Source organism: Suricata suricatta, chromosome 2 (assembly GCF_006229205.1).
Source record: "Suricata suricatta isolate VVHF042 chromosome 2, meerkat_22Aug2017_6uvM2_HiC, whole genome shotgun sequence".
Lineage (NCBI taxonomy): Eukaryota > Metazoa > Chordata > Mammalia > Carnivora > Herpestidae > Suricata > Suricata suricatta.
Genome location: NC_043701.1, coordinates 81,833,790 through 81,855,559, shown reverse-complemented (window position 1 = coordinate 81,855,559; position 21,770 = coordinate 81,833,790). Strand labels below are relative to the sequence as shown.

Below are 21,770 nucleotides of genomic sequence, written 5' to 3'. Positions count from 1 at the left end.
AGAGGGATTTTAGAAACGAGGGGGACCTTTTAGCCCATTATTGACATTACTGTATGTATTGCTGCTGTTTATCTCTAGGTCTGTCATCTACCCTTACCTGCATGAGTGATGGTGCGTATGTGTAAATGTGAATACAGTTTTACATGTGGGTATGTATGTGTATATTTAAATATTCTGAATATTTCCACATGCCTCTTTTCTTAGTTTTAATTTTATGGTTAGTAGTTGAAAACTAGATTCTAATATACGGAATTTTTTAGAAGACAGTTTGGAGAAATACTCTTCTGTGCCGATGGGAGTCCTGTTCATAAGTGGTACTAACTTTAACTCTGTCCTATGCAAGTGTTTCTTGTGCTGTGATTATTTTGATTATTACTTGCTTGGTTGGGACAAACCACCCAATTGAGCAAATGTTTGCTGAACATGCAAGCTTTGTTAAGAGGCCTTGTGCAAAGATAGGGCCACGAAAGAGTTGCAGAGAGAACAACCTCTTAGATACTAATAGGGTCCAAGTCTAGGGGTTGCTCTGTGCTTGTCTGTCTGAGGGCTCGGAAGGAACAGCCGTAGGCAGGTGTGTGCGGCCTACAAGGCTGCTGTCTTGTAGCAAAAACCCTCGGGAGAGCTTTTCAGCGGGAAAGCCGAAACCAACATTCAGAGTGTGGTTAGGGTAGCTGTCCAAAGTACAAACTCAAGGGCCAGATATACATAGTTAAGGGGCCCATTTTCCAGATGAGAAACTGAGGTCTTTCACTTTCGAGTCTCTTTGCAGTATATCATTTGTGATTTTGATTTGCATTTTCCTAATGACTAATAAGGTTGAGCATCTTTTTATGTACTTATTGGCCATTTGTTACGATCTTTGGAGACATGTCTATTCAGATCCATTTCTGATTTTTTATTGGGTGGACGTCGGAGGCAAATGGGAGGACTGAGTAAGAGCCCTCTCAGACTTTTCTGCCAAATTCTTCTGTGGAATTGGTACTAAGATTCACTCTGGAAAATAGAAGTAATAGTAGTAACAATCTTTATAATTTACAAAGTGCTTTTAAATATTCTATTTCTGATAATAGCATCCCAATACTCTGAGAGGTAATTATCATTATCCCCTATTATATGCAAAAGAATAAACGGACTCTAGGTAAAAGTTTGCATTTAAAGGTAATTTTCTGGGGAAAATGCTCCTGGCTTTCATTGGGTTCCCAAAGGAGTACCCCAAAAGAGTACACAGAAACTAAACTCCTCTCATAAGATCAGAGACATGTGAAAGACTCAAAAGTACTATGCTGTTGCCATTTTATTACATTGTCTCCAGGGTCTGGGCTATGAAGAGTTAGTTTCTGTTGCTGGAAGGGACTGTGCTTCTGGTGCTTCTGAATGGGGGTGGACAGCCATGCCTTACGGGACACTGAGAATTCCTGATGCCTACCCCTTCACTGCCAGATATGGTAACAAAAAGGCCTTTCATAGGAGTGTGTGGTGCTGTCATTTCCAGTGACTTTTTGATGATATTTTATAGTCATAGGTATATATTTCACATAGAATGATAATAATTTTAAAATAATGTAAAGGAGATTCTAGTTACTCCAGACTCAGAGTAGAAAAGTCTAGGATTGGGGCGCCTGGGTGGCTCAGTCAGTTAAGCGTCCGGCTTTGGCTCAGGTCATGATCTCACAGTTCAGGGGTCGAGTCCCATGTCCGGCTCTGTGCTGACAGCTAGCTCAGAGCCTGGAGCCTGCTTCTGATTCTGTATCTCCCTCTCTCTGATCCTCCCCTGCTCATGCTGCCTCTCTCTGTCTCTCAAAAATAAATAAAAAATATTTTTAAAAATTAAAAAAGAAGTCTAGGATTGCTATCAAATGCAGTATATGTTTACTAGAAATCTATTATTTTTAACTACCTCTCTCATAGCATATTCTAGTAGAAAGTGCTTTTACTCATATTTGCCTTTATAGTCATCTTAAATGTTAAGCACTTATTATTGTTTCAATATGAAAGATGAGCACACAGAGCCTTGGAGTAGTTTTCTGGACTTGCTCAAGGTAGAATAGGTGAAATTGAAGTTGATTTTAATTTTCCTAAATCTCTAGCAGTGTTTTTCAAATTTTATGTAAAATTTTTCCAAAGTGGTTATTTTTAGGTTTATGTATTTATTTTGAGAGAGAGAGAGAGAGAGAGAGAGAGAGAGACAACATGCAAGTGAGCCAGGGAGGGGCAGGCAGAGATGGAGAGAGAGAATCCCAAGCAGGTCCTCGCTGGCAGCACAGAGCCCAACGCAGGGTCTCCATCTCACAACCATGAGAGTGTGACCCCAGCCGAAATCAGGAATCGGATACTTAACTGCCTGAGCCACCTAGGCGCCCCCGAGGTGATTGTTTTAAAAAATAAAGTCCTTGGTCTCTCTGCCCAGATTCAGTAGGTCTGGATAGGGCCTAACAAATGACCTTTCAAACAAACATCTTGAATTTTGCAAGAGCCATACGTGGAGAAACCAGTCTGGACTATAAAACCCTGACTAAAAGCTCCAAATTGGGTCTTCATATTTTCATCCCAGTGTCAATAGGAAGCTTCGACAGGCAAACATGATCAGATTTGTGTTCCAGAGAGATTGCCCTGGCTGTTGTGTGGAAAAATCCAACAGAGAAGAATCTCACTGAGGACAGGAGGACCCGTTGGCCACTTTCTAATCCAAGAGAGAAACAACAGTGGCCTGGGTTGGATGGAAATGGTGATGAGCCAAAGCCAATGGATTTAAGAGAAGTTGAGGGATAGGCCTGACCAGGCTTGGTGATTTAGCAAGATGGAGACAGTCTGGATAATATAAAACTCACAGTTCACGTCTTTTTTTTAGGTGAGTTTTAGGCTCAGGCAAGTAGGAGGATGGTGATGGTTTACTGAAATGGGGAGCACAGAGAAAGCCATCTTCATTGGAGGCTGCAGAGCAGTACTTTGCTTATCATCACTGTTCACATATGGGTGGCTGGATTGTCTCCGGGTCTTCTCTTAATTCCCTGGAGTTAAGATGATACAATAGGAGGCCCACCTATGGGCCCACAGACTTGGGCATTTCTAAGAAATTCTGTTCCCCATTTTGTGGAGCTAGGAAATTTCTTCTGTTTCCAAAGGCCTTCTTCCTCTTGCTCCAGGAGAAGGAACTCCTCAAGAAATCAGCGCTGCTCTGAATTAGTGAAGAGGCTAGATTTTGAAGTTCAGATTGCTTTAGTTATCCAAGGAAACAGGATTGTTGACTTGGGAGGGAATGGGGCTAAAAATCCTCTCTAATACCTTCTCCTCAAACAGAGCTTAAGAATGAAGTCACCTGATCCAGTGGAGAGCCCTGAGCACCAAGGTGTGGGTGCTTTACCCTAACTTTGTATTCAGGTCCCCCTTTTGTCGGAAGAGGACAATGGGACCCAAGCAGGTGAATCCTAGTTGGTAGAGCTGTGAGTAGCACCTGAGAATCAGTGCTGTGTCTCGTGCCCTTGACTGGACACACACATGGCTAAGGACTCTTGTCAGATCTCAAGTTTCATGGCCTTTCTTTTGGGTGCTAAAGCATATTTATGCTAAAAATGCAACTGAACCACTGTTCTTTTTGTTAAGTGAAATTGACCATTATTTTGGCCTGTGGGTCAGCATGGCATGCAGATCCAGCCTACCCTTTTCTGTTTAGAATGGACGTTTTGGTTATTCAGGTCCTGAGCCCTAGAGAGTAGAGCTCTGCGAGTCTACTGTTCCCAGGTGCAGGTCGTTGTCCCGTGTCCCTCCAGGGGTCAGAGATTCATGAGTCAGCTCTCGTCCAGGCCTTACAGCCACCATCGCTATGGTTTGCTGCTGTATTTGCTGTGGCAAGCTGGTAGAAGGCAGTACTTCATTTGAACACAAAAATAAATTGTTCCCCACTGCCACCAAACAAAAGGAGACATAAGTTTCAAACATGGCAACATCAAATTCTTAAGTTTTAGGATCGGTAGAATACTTCAAGTGTGAACAAAAAAAACAACCACTAGTAGTAGAACTCACTGAAGCCACAACTGTTTTAACAGGTTAGGGGACGATAACAAGGTCCTTGTTCAGGACTGAGAAGCCAAGCCATTTGTACCTCCTTTTTGTCCCTCATCTTGCCATCTGTGTTAGTTAAAGTCTCTAGACCATGGATCTTGAGTAGCCAGAGACCATGATTATATTTTCATTTTTAACATGTGAGTACTTTTTATGCTGATCTTTAAGTTGGACCAGATGGGATCTGCAATATAGCTTCGGTACCGTTTCCTAAATACAGCATCAACTTGATATTCCGCAATGAAATAATGAGTAAAAGTGGCTAATGTTGTTTTCCCTCAGCTCTTCCAGGAGATTAGATTCTGTTCTGCATTCGGTTGGAAGCTGTTGCTGGTTTGGTGATGGGTGACCAGAGATGTGGTAATATCCCACTCGCTCAGAGAATTAGATGCAGGACACATTTCATTCACGTTGCACTTTCTACTCTCCGGGCAAAGGAAATCAGAATTCATTGTGCTGTTGTGCCTGTGGTGTTCATCAGCTTGCTGTTTTGTTGAGCGGCCTGGTGTGCGGGCTTTCACAGTAGCATCCTGGTAAAAATGAGCACTCCGCACAGCATCTCCGCTGCTGCTACCCACTGTGAAGTTTAACATTGAATCAGAAGAGCAAGGAGATCGAGATGAAAACGCTCTGTACTTGGTTTCTGTGGAGGTGTGCTGCGCACGCCCGCCGGGCCGTGGGCAACACCACCTCCGAAGACTCTTCATTAAGGCTACCATCCAGTGAACTGGGGGTCAGAGTTCACCCGGAACTCTGGCCGTCCGACTACATGGATGGACTACGGGGTGCACAGAAATGGGAACTGTTCACAGGGGGAACGTCTCCTCTCTCTCCGTATTCCTTTGCTAGGGCCCTTTTCAACTCTGTTTAATATGTGGATCTTGATTTTAACTAGACTTTCCCTTCCAAATTTGTGTAGGATTATGAAGATGAAGCGCATACTTATATGTTTGATAGGATACAAGTTCTGATACTCGATGTAATACAGAATTTATTTGACGTAGGACTAACTGTGATACCATATTTTTAAAGCAAACCTTTAATATATTTTGTTCCTTGTTTTCATAAAGAATTACCTGAATTTTCCCCAGAACTCTTCTGCCCCCACTTCTAAACAAGAATTCTTTTGAGTCCTATCCTTATTGATAACCCTCTGCTTTTATTAAAGTTTTAGATATGTTTTCTTACATTTCATGGCTTACAAAACACAAAACATGCCAACTAGCCAGGGGTCTTTTTTCTTGTTTTGGTGTTCTTTGCTTTATAATATAAGTCACCTGGATCTGCTTGCTTGTTTTGAAGGTCTGTTGGTCTATTTTTTTGGTTTTGTTTTGTTTTTGTTCTGATAAATTATCCTCAGGCTGAAGCACAAAACTTGCACGTCTGAATAGAGGAGGAGAGAATTTTTTGCATTCAAAATATACCCACTTGAAAATTGGAGATTATTAAGGAAATGACAGGCCTGGAACTATTAGAAGCATGAATGTTAGACCTGAAGTGGTGTAACCCCCTCTATATGTTTATTTCTGTACAGCTAGCAATTTTGAAGAGTTTGATTTTTTCTTTCCCTCCAGCAAGCTGAATGGGTGTGTTGAGTAGTTGGAAACTGCAGCAGTAAAAGCCTATTCCATTAATCATCATGCACCAGAATAGCGGGAACAGAAAACCATTCACTGGCAAATAAGAAAGAGAAATTGGGCCTCCTTTCATGTGCTTGAGCAGAACTGCCTTCAAGAGAGCTGTGCTGCTCCTTGATCCGCGACCTTCTGGCCTCAGGTGCAGGGCGGCCCTTTCTCCTTAGTCCCTGCTATCCCCCTCAGCAGTACTTCGCGGGCACCCCGTGCCTGGCACCGACGGCCCTGTGCCATCTTCCCAGCTCTCTGGCTTTCCCGCAAGGTCACAGGCCCTCCATTTTGTTGTCTGTACTCCCCTCCTTAGGTATCAGTTCCATTTTTTGTCATCTGTCTGCTCTGTGTCATATTCGTATCCTACGTACTGTGGGATGACCTCATCTGTTTTTTGCGCCTATTATTTCTTTGTTCTGGTTTTCCGGAGACTTCCCCGTAAAAGGAGCAGTCAGTCCATGTAGGTTAATAGGTTAAGATTGTGGCTCCACAGCCAGGTCGTGCAGGTGCCTATCCAGGTTCAGCCTCAGCATCATTTGACTCTCATTTGCACCTCACGTCGTTTTCCCATCTACAAAATGGAGGTGATGGTAGGGTCCACCTTCAAGGCCATTGGGAGTATTCAAAGAGATGCAACAGGAAAAGACAGTGCCTGGAGCATAACACACACTTAATACTTAACAAATGTTAGCCTTTGGTTTTCTTTCCCCTGAAATCCTGCTATCTACATTTCCCAAATTTATATTTCTGTCTGTATCTCTCTCTTTTGTTTATAGGTCAACTTGGTTTTTTTTTTTTTAATGTTTATTTTTGAGGGAGAGAGAGTGAGCGAGCGAGCAAGCAGGCGAGGGGCAGAGAGAGAGAGAGAGGGAGACAGAGAATCTGTAGCAGGCTCCAGGCTCTGAGCCCAGCACAGGGCTCGAACTCATGAACTGGGAGATCATGACCTGAGCTGAAATCAGAGGCTTAACCTACTGAGCCACCCAGGAGCCCCTATAGCTCAACTTCTCTTTAAAACTTAAACTCATCTGTTCAAGTCTCTCATCTTGGTCATCCACCTCCTCTCTTTCTCCTTGGATGTTTTTCTTTATGGTAGATTCTTCATCTCCTTTTTCATCCAGGGTAAGAATTCTTTGAGATCTGTCTTGCTCCATTTTTATATACAAATCCTCACCAAAACAGATTTTCTTAAAACCTCTTTCAGTTATCTGTTACAATGTTCTTTATGATATTACCCAAGGCAGCATATAAGCTAGTGGTTAAAATTCTCATTTTTGGAATCAGGCAGTGTCTCGGTACAGACCCTGGCTCTGCCACTTCCTAGCTGTGGGACTTTGGACTCATCAGTTAACCTCTCAGAGCGTCAGGGGCCTCTCTGTGAAATGAAGATAGTATCACTTCAGCGAATTATTGTGAGACTTAAATGAAATACCATTTTTTCAGTTCTTCGCATAGGCCCTGGCCTGCAGGAAGTGCTTAGGCACTCAGCTATTAACACTGTTCTCCACTCCATCTGGTCTTCTTCTCTCTGTTTTTGTGGACGGTTCAGAATGACTCAGCAGAACCACTGCTCCTTAGTAGGCGACTTTTTGAAAGACTCAAAGAACTTACACTGAAATGGTCTTTAGAGGATTTTAAACCATTCACCTTGACAAAAAGCAAAGCTACCACTTAGTAAGTGGCTGTCATGCGTGACATGTGGTTTTTACAACCCTCGACTAGACGTTGCTGCGGCTCCAAGATACATACTCCCCTCGTCCTCCTAGGAGTGTCATGCTTGATTTCTGAGCTCTTTTCATTCCTGCTCCAAACTTCAGATTTTTGTCATCATAACATATTGCTTCCATAACTCCTTCTCTGAAAATAAGTAAAATAAATTCCTTGACATGTGTTCCCCAGCCTGTTGTTGGACAGATACTGCAGAGCCTGGAAACATGCTACTTTACAATGTAGCCCATTTCATTGTTGAACAGCTGTACAGATTAAATACTTCTGTGTCTTGTGCTAAAACCTGACCCCCGTATATTTTTTCTCCATTTTTTAAAAGAAATATAGAGAGCCAATCTAACTTCTTTCTTTTACCTGCTGGTCCTTTAACCGTTAAATATTTGAAAACGTTGGTTCTCCCATTGTCCTCTCCTCCTCTGCTCCCTTTGGAAATGACCACAGATTTACAAGTGTCCTGCACTGTGCATACCGAATACTCTCTGTCTCACTTTTATCCCCCTGGGTTCAGATCTGGGAACCATCAGGGTCTTGGATCTACATGTATGTGTTAGGTTTTCTTTAAATAGCTTTAGAGGTGTCAGTGAAGAGCTTTGGTTTTAAGTCATTCTGCCATCAATAGTGAGCCTGAACATTTATTTCAAAACTCATTCATTCTCAAATTATTTATAGAGTTTCTCTGTGTTGGCTCCTACAGGCCTCCTTATTTGTCTTTCTCTTCCACAGTCTCTTGCGGTTGTAAGTGAGCCAGGCCAGGAGAAGAAGGCCTGTAGATTCAGTTCCCCTTCTCCACAGTCTCTGCTGTTGTTGGGAGCACAGTCCTAGAACTCTGAGCACACAGAAGACTTTTTCCTTAACGAAAAAGTCTCCTAAATGTTATTGTTTTCTCATGAAAATTGGCAATAAAAAATCTAGAGCCTCAAGAATAATTTGAAAGCAAACTGAATTTTTGTCTCTTCACCGTTATTAAGATTCCTAACCGTCAGATGTATTTTGTAGTCACATTCCTGACAGCAGCGTTGTGCAGGTTCCCCAGGCGGTGTGCTGAGGTGTTGGGAGCCTGGTCAGTGAGCAGGACTGCATTCCAGCTTCACCGCTTCCGATGAGGCTTCCGCTTCCTCAGCTGCTACGATGAAGTTCATAAATAGTGCCCCTCGCCCCGGGTTGCTCTAAAATGCTTTGAAACAGCATCTGGTGCATAATATATGTTCACTAAATGCTGTTAACTTGGTGGTTATATTGGTTATATTCATTCCTTCACCCAGAAGAAGAAACAGTCACAGCATAAACACATGTCCACAATGTGACCTGCGTCTTCTGTAAGCTGCTTTTAGTCTGAGGAAACACATAGCTAATTGTTTTCCTGTATCCTACTATTTAGAGAACTATGTACAGTTAGCTTCTTGTTTTTCCTGGAATTTTGATGTCCTCAGTCTTTCAAAGCTGTTGGAAATGTATTCTAAAGTTGTTCATCATTACGGTTCAAAGTGCGTTCATGTTCTGTGATCGAGAGATCCCTGCTAGTAAATGTTTACTCCCAGGCACAGAAATGGGTAGTGACACCATCCTTATTACAGATGCACCCCCTGTTCTACCATGTGAGCATCCACCCCCACCTTGATGTCTGTTTCCCAATGTGAAATTCCGAATAGGGTGGTCTTAGTGTTCTGAGGAAATGAAGTGGCCAGGAATGCCGAGAAAATGGGGTGGTCAGGGAAAGGGATGCCATTTTTGGTGTTGTGGTCTGAGGATCCCTAAGACTAGTTGAGTTATAAACTAGGGGAAAGGATAAATAACTGAACATACATACCTTCTACTGTTGTTGAAAGTAATCTTGCCTTACAATAGCTTTAGCAGTGGGTCTGGCAATTCAAAGGAGGCTGTGTTCATTTACTTTCAATTGAGTACATACTGTGGTCATTTTTCACTACAGGGTGTTTAACAGTTGGTTTCTTCCTTCCTCTTAAATTGGAGGCACTTGTACAGAGAACCCCTTTTTGTTCAGTAGAGTATGATTTGTTCATTCAATTGGTTTTATAGACTGTCTATCATTGAAGATTATGGCTATGGTTTATTGAGTGCCTAGTATGTCTAAAGCATTCTGCCTCCACCAGTCGAGGAATGAGCAGGACATAGTCTCTTTTCCCTGGCAAGGTGAGGGAAAGACAGGAATCAAACAACTGATTCAAGTAAAATGGAACAAGACAAGTCTTACAATTGAGGTTCAAGCAGGGAGCCACATGATCAGATCAGTTATTTCCAGTTAAGAGACCTACTTATATTTACTTAAGTGGTGACATTTGAATTGAACCTGGAGGAAGTGGTAGGACTTCAGGCACTAGAGAAAGAGAATGTGGTCTGGACCAGGAGGAGTGAGGAATATGGACAGAGGTCAGGCGTGTGGAAGGTCTGGAAGGGCTGAGCGTGGGGAGGCGGAGACCACGCTGAAAGTAGCTCCTTACAGGGTCTGAGGTTTGGTGATGCATAATTGCATGGTCTTTACAAGCTGCCCATGTGGATGTATACTCTGAGCAGTTAGGGATTCTGGTCCAGCCAGAAAGGGGTGGGAGATAACAGATCTGAGGGTCAAGCCTTCTGAGAAATCCTTAAGGCTTAGGGGAGTAGAGTGAGGAGACTTGAGGACAGAGGGCCGACGGATGCCTTCCATTTGAGTGGAAGTGGTACCAGGGAGGTAAGGGCCCCATAAGAGACTTTGGGTAGAGACAGGCTTGGATCAGAACTGGCAGATGCTATAACTGAGAAGAGACTTTTGAATAGGATAAGAACTCTGATTCTTACTATTGTATTGTCTTTAAAAAATTTTTTATTGTAGACATTTTCAAACTATACATAAGTGGAAAAGTATATTGTGACCCCCATGCCCCTGTTGTGCAGCTTCCAATTATTACCAGTATTTTACTAGCCTTCCTCCGTCTCCCATCTTTCACAGGGGAAAGAAGGGAGAAAGCGCACTTTTAAGCACAGTCAGGCGATGTCACTTCTGCTGTGCTTAGTTTGCTCCACGTCATAAGAGTTTTTATACTACCCTAAGTCATTATCTAGCCAAAGTTTAAAAGAATAATACTTCTCTATCAGCTAATTAAACTTCTTTTGTTTAAAAAATTTGAAGTCCTTGAAAGCCATATCAGCATTGCCTTTTAATTACATAAAGATTGGGTCTCACTTTTTTTTTGTCCTTTTCTTTTTTTTGAGAGAAAGAGAGGTGGAGAGAGGCAGAGAAAGGGAGAAAAAAAAAATCCCAAGCAAGCTCTTCACTGTCATCACGGAGCACGGCACAGGGCTTGAACCCATGAAACGTGAGATCATGACCTGAGCCATAATCCGGAGTCTGACACTCAACCAACTGAGCCACCCAGGCACCTGGAGATTAGATCTCACTCTAAGGGCTCATTTGGGAAACGGGCGGTGTTGTGAGGAAGATAATAAAATACTGTCTGTGGAAGGGATACTTCTCCTACAGGCCCATGATGGGTTTTGATGGGAGTTCTGTTTATTTTGTGTACATTCTTTCTTCCTGTGAATAGTGCTGGACGTTTAAATCAAGTTTCCTGTCTTTAGATCCTATGATTTACAATAGTGGTACTGGTACAGGTTTGCCACCTCTGACCCACATACCATCCATCTCCTAATTCTGGAGCCAGGGGTCCTTATTCAGGACCAGTGGGCCTCTCCGGAGCCTTTTTTTTTTTTTTTTAAGTAAGCTTCATGCCCGGTGTGGGGACCAAGACCTGAGCTGAGATCAAGAGTCAGATGTGTAACTGAGCCCCCCATGCACCCCCACCAGAGGCATGTTTGGCTGTTACGCTCTTGGGCATGAGGGTGCTACCATCATCTAGAGGAAGGAGAGGGGAGAGGGATGCTTCCTGTAACAAAGGCTTAACCCGCCCAAAGTACCAGTAGTGTCGAGGCTCAGAAACTATATGTTAGCAGAAGAGTATATTCCAGAGGAGAACTGCCCTTTTCAGTTTTGTGTTACATCACATGTTTGTGTACCATGTTACTAATAAGAATTTTTCTGTCTTTTTCGGAGGGAGGTTAATGTCCTCTAGCTGCTTTTCATTGGATCACCTGCATCACCTATGTTGGGTTTGGCCATATCTTTGGGCCTACCCACCAAACTTCATTCCAGTTTTTATTTTCGTTGTGTCCTTAGATTCTAGCAGAGCATGGAAGTGATTTGGTTTCTCTGGATAGGGGGTTTAAGGTAGAATGGATTTTCTCAAGACATGTTCATTGGTCTATGCGAAGTTCTCTCTTTGGAAGAAGATGATAGCTTGAAGGTGTTATTTAACAAGTAGGTGAGTCTTGTTAAATCAAGATATATGATCTGTATTTCTTCACCCTAATTTGAAATTGAGCTATTTTTTTGTAGTAATTGAGAAACATAAGTTATTCCACTTTCATTTTTTGTAGGAAATACAATTGGAGCATGCAAAGCAGGCCTTTGTGCAAAGGGACAACGCCAGGACTGGAAAAGTTACAGCCATTGACTTCCGAGACATCATGGTCACCATCCGCCCCCATGTCTTGACGCCTTTTGTAGAAGAATGTCTAGTAGCTGTAAGTTGTAGCCTTTGCTAATGAAGCAGTTTATTTTACCTGGCAAAAGCTCAGTAAACAAGGATTGTAAAAACAATTCTTAAAAATTACGTACAGTTTTTTCAATTTAAAACACTAACATTTTCTTAATGTGATCCCATATACTACCAGACTTAGAGACAGAGTATGTTTTGGCTGGCTAATTTTAGTGGGTAGGTTGATTTGGTACCTGGATAATATGGAATCTCTCATAAAGAACATATTAAGTGGCTTAAAAAAAAAAAAGCAAAAACAACTTTATGATTTCATGTTAGGTTTGCTTTGTATCTTGAGGTATGCCAAATGCTAATCTTCACTTTTATCTATTCACCAAGGCAAAACATTAAAAAAATCTATATAGTGCCTGCGGATGTATTCCTTTGGTTGATAGAACAGAAACTCTGAACTTAAGGTTGAGGCAGCAGGGGCACGTAGGATGGGCGGGCCCGTCCTGTGTGGTAGCTTCCATGCCCGGGGGTGCCCGCCTCTCTCCTTACCTCACCGGCCTTGAAGGTGTCCTGTGACACTGTCTGCTGGAGGTTCCCAAGCCTTGGTCACAAAACATAAGAATCACCAGGGATGCTTAGTAAAAGCACAGATAACTAAGTTTTCTTCCCGGCCTCAGATTTATCATCTACAGGTGGTGAGGTCCTAGAATCTAATCTCGAAAGCTTCCCAGATCATTCCAACCTCACAGTTTTGGAAATGCTTACACTGTGCTTTGGTAGTCCCAGGGAGAAGACTTTTGGGGTGTTTTCGCCATGCTCTGGGTTTCCCACAATGCTTAGCATAGGCAGGAACTCAGGGTAGCTTTTCGCTTTTTTTCCCCCTGGTGCTTCTTTTTGGAGGCATGGAATTCTGACAAAGCCTTTCCCACTCTGGCACCGTGTTAATCTAACTCCCTTTCTTGCCTTCCCCTGCCCTTCGCTACTCCATTGTAAACTCTTAGGTCAGCTATTTTAAATGATTACTAAGTGAAGATTTATGTGGTTGTTACCTTACTAAGAAGTGATTTCCTAATAAAAATATTTTGCCTTGTTAGGGAAGGATAGACTGTGAAACCCCAAACTGAAGTTCCATTCATAATGGACATGCTGTCTGTTTCCCTTGCCCTCTCCTTGTGAAAAAAATATGGTTTCTTACAAATTCTGATTATCAGAATTCTGACCAGTTTTAACTCCCATCAAAGCATATGACTTCTCATAATTTTACTATAATATGCTTGTTTGCTAGAAATTCCACCAGTATAAAGTCTGGACTTAAATGATTATTTATTGCTAGTTATAAGTAACATGACAGATCATGATATTAATGTTGGCTTGACCACTTTTCATACTGTGTTGGTTGGTATAACATAGTTTTACATGTATAAGCACACACACGTGTGCATGTGTATAGTGTAGTTCTGCATGTCTGAGCCTCTCAGAATTGCTCATTAGATGAAATAAACAAACTTATAAAACATTTCCAATTGAAATTTGAACTCTGTAAATTACTACTGGTCCTGTTGTTATAATCCTACACATGTATTTATTTAGTTTTCCAGAACTTGTGTGTGGAGAATATAAGCTCTGGTCATGATTAGTTGCAGTTACTTTTAAAATTCACTTATAGCTCTTTTTTTTTTTAATGTGAAAGGAAAATACTTATGGCCATTTCTTCTCATACATGCATTTTTGATTACTTCCAAAACTAGCATTTGATGTATGTACATCAGAATCTTCTTCATTCTATAAATCTTTTGTTTATTGTTCTTCTCCCATCTCTTATTTTCCACTTATTTTGAGGCTGCTGGAGGTGCTACATCCCATCAAGTTAGTTTCTCCTATTTTAATGGATTTAATTCGCTCCTTAACAACATGGAACTCATTAGAAAGATCTACAGCACTCTGGCTGGCAACAGGAAAGATGTAGAGGTGACTAAGGGTGAGTGAGAATAAATCTGAATTTTTGCCTGCAAGTATCTTGGTATATTATTATTAGGATGAAAAAGAGAACCGAGAGTTTATGCTACAGATTTTTCTATCCCATTGACACATATTAACCATGTGGTACATGTGTGTTCTCCATCCTTTGATCAGATAAACAAAGCAAAACCGTTGTCAGCAGGTTTTAAATAAACTGAAGACAGTCTTTGAATGAGGGAACCATGCAAAATTTCTTAAATGTTTTCAAATCATGCTAAAACCTGAGCTAAGTTTGCAGCCTTTAAAGTGGCCTTCAAAAGTACACGAGGAATTCCATAAACTTATACTGGTGACAACCTCAGAACAAGATATCGGCATTTTAATGGGATTCTTTTTTTTAAACTGAGAAGTCCTGTAAGCATTCCACAGCATCATTAATATATCCTCCCAGGACTGATGCCTGTGAATTTTTGTATCTGCTTCTTTGTTTTCTCGGACCTGCAGTTTGAATGACATACTGTGTCATTTTTTCAAACCATTCAAATGAGACACCAAGCTTTTAAAGTCAATATTAGAGAAATTATTCTGCACACTCCTTCCAGACGAATAAAAGACTTGCAAAAATTCTTACCCTATGTGGATTTACTTGAATTCTGTGATAATAAGTTTTGTGATGTTCACTTATCCCAGTGCCTTGAGTTAACGCTGCATTTAGTGGCTCTTCCTTGTTGAGTCTTTCCCTTTTAACTCTTTTTCCATACAGAGGAGTTTGTTCTGGCAGCTCAGAAATTTGGTCAGGTTACACCCATGGAAGTTGACATCTTGTTTCAGTTAGCAGATTTATATGAGCCACGGGGGTAAGTTGGCCTCTTTTTTTTTTTTCTAATTAGCTTAATAAAAGGAGGTTAGGAGTTGGGGGTGGGAGGAGGGCAGCAAACTGGGAGGAAAAGAAGCCAAATTAAAGAGGACTCTGAAATATGGGTAACAAAAAAGGGAACGTTTTAAAATTCCATACTACAGATTTTAATAACGTTGTATTTTGTTGTTGCTTGTGCTTGTTTTTTGTTCCCCTCCAGACGTATGACCTTGGCAGACATTGAGCGAATTGCTCCATTGGAAGAGGGGACTCTACCTTTCAACCTGGCTGAGGCCCAAAGGCAGGTAGGCAACGGGAGCAGACTTGCTTCCTTATGTCTCTTTAGTAGGGCATCCCCGAACCCTTTCCACTTGCTGGTGCCTTGTTGGCGCTGGTATCTGACCTTCCAATGTAACATCTTGCACCAAGAATCCAGACAATTTCAAAAGGCTGCGAAGAGAAATTACTTTAGAAAGGTTCTGATTAATAGACGCTCCTTACTTTCAAAGATGGGATGATTTCTGCCCCCCCCGCCCCCCGAAAAATAGGCAGAAGCTCTTTTATTCCCTAAATCTTGTGTTGAGAGAGTGGGACAGGAATCCCATTTAGGTGTCACAGTCCCGGCAAAGCGGTGCATTGCTCACAGAAAGCCGTCTTTGCTCCGAAGAGAAGGACTTCATCAGCTCATCGCGTAACTGCCGTGCCTTCCGTTTTTCTGAATATCAAAATGAGATAATTTTGTTTAGTCTGGAGTAATAGTTTGAAGGCTTTTAGACTTCTTTTCTCTGTGAAAGGATTCATAAGTTATGTGGAAACAATTTGAGGAATGCTAAATTTTATTTTATGGTTAACAGAAACCAATCTCTTGAAGTCATGAGAGTCAGAAACTTAAGACATGGGCCCTCCTCATTTAACTCTTGCTCGACTCTCCATAGATCAGGATGAGAGAATAAAAGCTTTCATAGCATGTGTTGTGCTTACACGATGTTTGTAAAGTAAATCCAGTCACAGACGAGTGTCGTTTTAGAAAAATACCTCCTTTAAGGCAAAGCCATCTCTGAATCCTGTGAGACTTAACAGTTTTTGGCTTGGAGCTCTGGGTCTGTACAGAGACGCCAGTTTGACCACAATGGGTTGATGCGGGCTGCATTTTTAGGACTGGCAGGCCTCGAGCCAGCACCCCTCCTTTCAGCTCCCCCCACCCCCAACACCAAATGCACTGGCGAGTTTTGTGTGCAGTGTGTAACTCAAAGTGGTGGGTGTGGGCTCAGTAAATCCTAACTAGGCACCTCTGGAAAACCAGCTGGCTGTTGTTAAAAGAGGAAGCCACTCTCCCCGAGTGCAGGAGAAACTGTATAATCACGTGCCGAGGTAGGAGCAGCATCGCTCTCCTCCCTTTGATTTTTAAACACTGCTCACCAGATGATTATCTCCTCGTCTCTATGCGACTGGCTGTTGTAGAAATTTGGGGATTAAGAAAAAGCAGAGGTGTTTTTTGTGTTTTGTTTTTTGTTTTTTTAGATTCCTTCTGTTCTCCAGCTGGCAGTGGTATCCCATAATTTTTCCTTCCAGCCCTCCCGCAACGTTTGAGAGGTTTTGATGGGTGCTCATTGATACTGGCCATGCACGGGTTAGACGAGATTGATGAGATTTACAGCAGGAAATGATTGGCTGTGGCTTATAGGTTTAGAGCAATTCACAGCGGCCTTGCCTGGAATAGTCTTTGCTATGTGAACGCCAGCAGGCCTGACCACGCTGACAGGACTCAGGCAATGGAGGTCATCCACCTGGTAGGCTCTGTGCTAGCATTTGTCCTCAACAGAGGAGCGCAGGAATAGGAACCTTTCTTGTCTCATGAGCTTGGTACATTTTGAGCTTCAGGAAAGTTAAATGAAAGTCTGGAATTTTGTTTATTTTGTTTTTTAGATGAAGAATTAGTGGTAGCTGTACATCCACCACCCCCACCCCCATCCAGTATTTTCAAAATATTTTCACTCATTATTTTGATGCCAGAACCTTTCTGAGTATATTTATTATACTTATTTATATCCACGTAAAAAGTAGTGCCTTTCTTATGGATGCATTTGTCAAAATGAAGGTACTCGCAATTTCCATCTGTGCAGAGATGGAGCTGGAAACAACCCGTGGCATTTACAGAAGAAATGTTTTACATTCCTGAAGATGTGTATTTCTTTGTAAACCAATTTTCAGTTAAATGACTTTAAAGGAGATTCTAAGTTATCTCATTGTATTAGAATTGTGTTACATTGACAGCAGCTAAAATTCAGTGGGTTGATAGCTGGGGGTGGTAATTATTTTCATTGTTCACGTATTTTAATTATCGTGACTTTTGGAAAAACAAATTTTATTGAATGTATTTCTTCATTCAACAGGTATTTATTAAGCACCAACTATATGCCACCCTCATTTGACAACTTTATGTGACATACAATTAGTTTTGTTTATGTAGACAGGAAAATGCAGTGCTCTAAAATGTTCTGACATCAAAACCAGAGAGAACACAGTAAAGATAATAGGTCCAGAGAAGAATAAAAGAAAAACGGAGTGGCCCAAAGTGTGAATTTAGAAAAAGTGGATAAAGAAGAGGAGAAAGTAACAATTATCTGCGAGACAACCTCATTGTTAGGGCCACTGTAAATATTTTGAGTTATCTTTGGGTGTTGGGATAGCCAAAATGTTTTAGTATGTTTTTATATGCATACACTACCGACAAATAATTTTAAATAAAAATAACATCATATGGCATGCGGTCTTTAACATTTTTCTTAAAAGATTATCATGAGATATTGCAAACATTTATAAACGTAAAAATAATCATATGCCGAGTACCTATCTACCTGCTGTTTTCTTTTTAACCTATTTTCACTTTATAATACATTATGAACATTTTTCTTAACATTAAATAATTCTCTTAGAACAACATTTCATTTTAACATACAATTTCATTTTAGGTTATACCATTTTTTGAAGTTTGTTTGTGTGATCTCTTCACCCAGTGTGGGAGATTGAGACCAAGAATCGCATGTCTCCAACTGAGACAGCTGGGCACCCCAAGGCTGCAACATTAAGTGGTCCTCTGTTCCTGGACATTCGGGTCATTCTCAGAGTTTTTGCTCTGAAAACAGTATTGCTTTTTAACATTCTGATACCTTGATCCTTATTTACATACATGACTATTTTCTAGTCCGATTTTTTATAAGAATTGTGTGGTCAAAGGTTATGTAGAAGACTTTGGGTGTATATTAACAAGTTTCTCTTCGGGCTTATTCTAGATTAAATGGCAGGTTTGAGAAGCCCCGTTTTTATCATGTTGCCAGGCTGGGTGTTGCCATTAGAAAACAAACTGTGATGACAGATGGCAGTTAGGTTTATCATGCTAAACACTCCACAGTGTCCCTCGGTGTTGTTTCACTGTGTTGTATACCTGAAACTAATATATTGTGTGTTGCCTACACTTCACTAAAATGAATAAACAAAAACCTTCCAAACCTGCCAGCTGGCTTGATGAAGAATGATGTTTCATTAATGTTTTTAAGTTTGTATCTCCTTGATCACTAATAAGAATTAAACATTTTAAAATAGGCTTATAACATTTGGAGGGGGGTACATGGTGGTTTTCATTATGTTCAAATTTGGTTTTCGACACTAACAACAGTAATAGCTGTTCATTAATTAGAACAACAGAATCTAACCCTACCTTCCTCTTTGATGTTTCAGTTTGTATCCTGAATTTGGAATCCAGTGGGCAGTTTTAAAAAATCCTATGTGCTGATTTCTGTTCTTTCCTTCTTTCTGTCTCCTGTCTCCCCTCTCCGATTTCTGTGTGTGCAAAGAAGAAGGCCTCCGTCGACTCGGCCCGCCCAGTCGTCCTGCAGATCGCAGAGTCAGCCTACAGGTTCGGTCTGGGTTCCATTGCTGGAGGTTAGTCATGGATGAGTGCAGATTTTTCACTTTTTATCCTGCCTCTCTGATTTTCCACCTTGCAGGATTAAAGGACAAAGCCTTCTTTGGTCTTTCCAAGCCGGTTACCTGTCTTCACCTCTGAGATGGCACAAGAGCAAAGGGAACTTCCCCCCCCATCCCTGCATGTGATCAGGGACTTCGAAGGGCCTTTTTCTCTTACTTATCTGCAGATAGGCTTTTTTAAAGATTAAAGGTTAGGCTGTAGGTAATGCATTTTTGTAACTTTGAACTGTCTGTGACATCACTTTATCAGAGACAGTTGAGTGAAAATCTACAGTTGTTTATTAGGGAAATTAGTACAGTTTAAAAATCTGTCCATGCAGAATTTGTTTCTTTCCTTGATCAGGCTTCTCTCAGATGTTAACAACCTTCCGCTTTCCTTTGACTGACCTTTCTTCCTTCTGAAATACTGGTATTATTTGATTTTAGCTGTCGGAGCCACTGCCGTGTATCCTATCGATCTTGTAAAAACTCGAATGCAGAACCAGCGATCAACCGGCTCTTTTGTGGGAGAACTTATGTACAAAAACAGCTTTGACTGTTTTAAGAAAGTGCTACGCTATGAAGGCTTCTTTGGACTGTATAGAGGTTAGTGCCATGTGCTAAATTTGTGTAAGGTGAAATAGTAGCTGAAGGTTCAGTTTTCCATCTGCGTGTCTGAAATGTATTAGGGAGACTGCATTACAGTGGAAATGCACCAGATTCTCAATTATCCATGCTAATGGGAGTAGGCTGGCGGCATCCAGGGCATGGCTAATCAAAACAGCCCATAATCTGAAAGCCATTTATATTGCTCTGTAGTATGTTTTATTTCTTAAAATAATTATTTTTTATAAATATCTTCAGTGGATTTTTTAAAAGGCTCATATTGTTTGTCTTCTTGAAAGAACACCACTCAGCACCTAAGGGAAAGGCATCTTGGGGACAAGCCTGAGCCTCCTGGGATAATGGTTGTCCTTGAATACACCACATACAAGTCTATCAAGTGGGTAGCCAGGGGTTCCCTGGAGCCCTCATTTACTGCCTCTTGATTAAAGTTGCTCCTTCCTTCCTCGGACTGTGTACCCAGTGGAGTTGATTCACGTGCCACTCTAACAGGTGGTCCTGTCCTGCTTCATCTAAGTCCTTTCCTTCAGTCATCTAAGGGTCACAAAGCAGTGAGAACAGTGACAAGATGTATGTCATCACTAATAGAAAAGAGCCCTCAGACCCTGACTATGTTTCCATTGGCATTGGCCTAAAGAGGCTTGACTTGACTTCCCAACCTCTCTATTGCCTTAGACAAAGAGAAAAGAAGAATTTCGCATCAGCTAGACTACGGTATTGCAAGGCGGTTCAAGCTGAGCCACTTTGCCATTTGGCGACTGCACTACTACACGTCTTCCCTGCCTTCCAATGCTTGATGTAGAAGAAAATAGTATTTAGTACTCTGCAGAGACAGACCTTGAAACTGGCAGCCACATAGACCTGGGCCTGTAGGCCTCTTCTGCCATCTGCTGACTCAAGTCTTCATCTTAAGCACCAAGTTTAAAAAAACGAAGACCCCTCTTGAAATCTCTCACCTTAGGAACTCAGAGGTTTTCAACCCCAGAGAAGTTCCAGTTTGCAGGTTCTATTGTGTAGGTAGATAACTCCCATCAAAGGCCTTTTGATCTTTTCTCTGCCCTCTGTCCCTCACCCCCTGCCTCTTCTTACAATCGGGAAGGTCTTTGACCCCAGGTGATTGATGATGACCCTTCCTGGGTCACTGCCTTCCATTTGAAATACTTTTCTCTCCTGGTGACAAAAAAACCTCACAAATGAAATGTCTCCCAAGTAGTACAAGGTTAATGTCACAGTGCCTGCTTTGCAGTGATTCAGGCAAAAGCCTCCCCCTTATCTGTTCATGTGGGTTGTTTTATGCCTGGAGAGCTTTTGAGCCTCAAGCCAGAAGGACGACTGAGCCTTGCCGTTGCTTCACAGATTACTTTTATGGCCTTCCCTTGGTATTGGATTTAAATGTCAAGAGTGCCTTTAGGATTGTGCGGAATACTTTTTGTCCTGCTGAATTTCTTTAATATGCTTGTGTTGACCTGGTTTGATTTAACTTGAGTCCCTTCTCTTTCCTCTTTGACCTAAGTGACAGGTCTTGACTCTTGGTTGCATCCAGATTTTCTTCCTTGATCTATTCTTTTGAACTGCTTAAAGCATACCTGAGTACTGACTGCCAAGCTAATAATACAGGCCATCCCACAGACCTTCTGCTACTTCAGTGATTATATCTGAAAGATGAGGGCTGGGGGGCTGGTCTTAACTCAAGGGAAGGGGGGGTCAGCCTGCTGATTAGAGACGGAAGTTCACTTAGAATACCAAAGAGGCAGTCCTCACCTTTTTCCTGGTTTAGAAATAGTACTTTATCTCACATGTTTTGGGTGCCTGAACCCTAACGGGTTCTCCATCAGAAGATGCTAAATAGACTGTGAGTATAAGATTAATTCTGGGAGTCATCTGTATTGATTTCTTCTATTTTCTGGTAAATGATTTTAAAGCAACAGATATACTGTAAAACCTTGTTTGGCTTCATTCTGTAGTTTGGGTCTTGAGAGCAAAGAGATGATTGGCAGTTCAGGTTTAAAAAAATGACATAATCTTGCTTCATAAAAATGATCTGTTCCTCTTATTGACTGGCTGGGGACCACTTCTTCTTAGTGCCTTGCACATAATCATTAATTAATAATTGTATATAACTGCTTATTTGTAAATGCTAGTCACTGGGCAAGAGAGAGAACAAATGAAAATGGGAATCTGTCAATCCTAGCAAAAATTATAATAGAAACAACAAAGACCTGAAGTATTCCCAGGATTCAGTATTGTAACCCATGTGTACAAAGTCAAGATAGAACACAGCCTACAAGTGATTCTTTGACTATAAGTTTCTCATTACATGTAATTTTACTGTTTAAAAATTTCATTCTAGGGAAACTTAAATTTCAGTTTTGGGAATTTGGAATTGCCTCTGATAATGCTTCACCTAGC

At 41.4% G+C, this 21,770-nt stretch overlaps 1 protein-coding gene across 4 annotated transcripts in view; it reads left to right on the top strand.

The window, feature by feature from the left end:
• Nucleotides 1–21,770, top strand: part of SLC25A13 (solute carrier family 25 member 13) — a 182,519-nt gene that overhangs the window by 94,947 nt on the left and 65,802 nt on the right. For 3 of the 4 annotated variants that reach the window (XM_029929320.1, XM_029929335.1, XM_029929342.1), the window contains 6 exons: nucleotides 11,844–11,990; nucleotides 13,796–13,934; nucleotides 14,679–14,772; nucleotides 14,992–15,076; nucleotides 18,626–18,713; nucleotides 19,185–19,343. In XM_029929320.1, the coding sequence (XP_029785180.1) occupies nucleotides 11,844–11,990; nucleotides 13,796–13,934; nucleotides 14,679–14,772; nucleotides 14,992–15,076; nucleotides 18,626–18,713; nucleotides 19,185–19,343 (712 nt within the window). The remainder of the gene's footprint in view (nucleotides 1–11,843; nucleotides 11,991–13,795; nucleotides 13,935–14,678; nucleotides 14,773–14,991; nucleotides 15,077–18,625; nucleotides 18,714–19,184; nucleotides 19,344–21,770) is intronic. The other variant, XM_029929328.1, reaches the window with a different exon arrangement.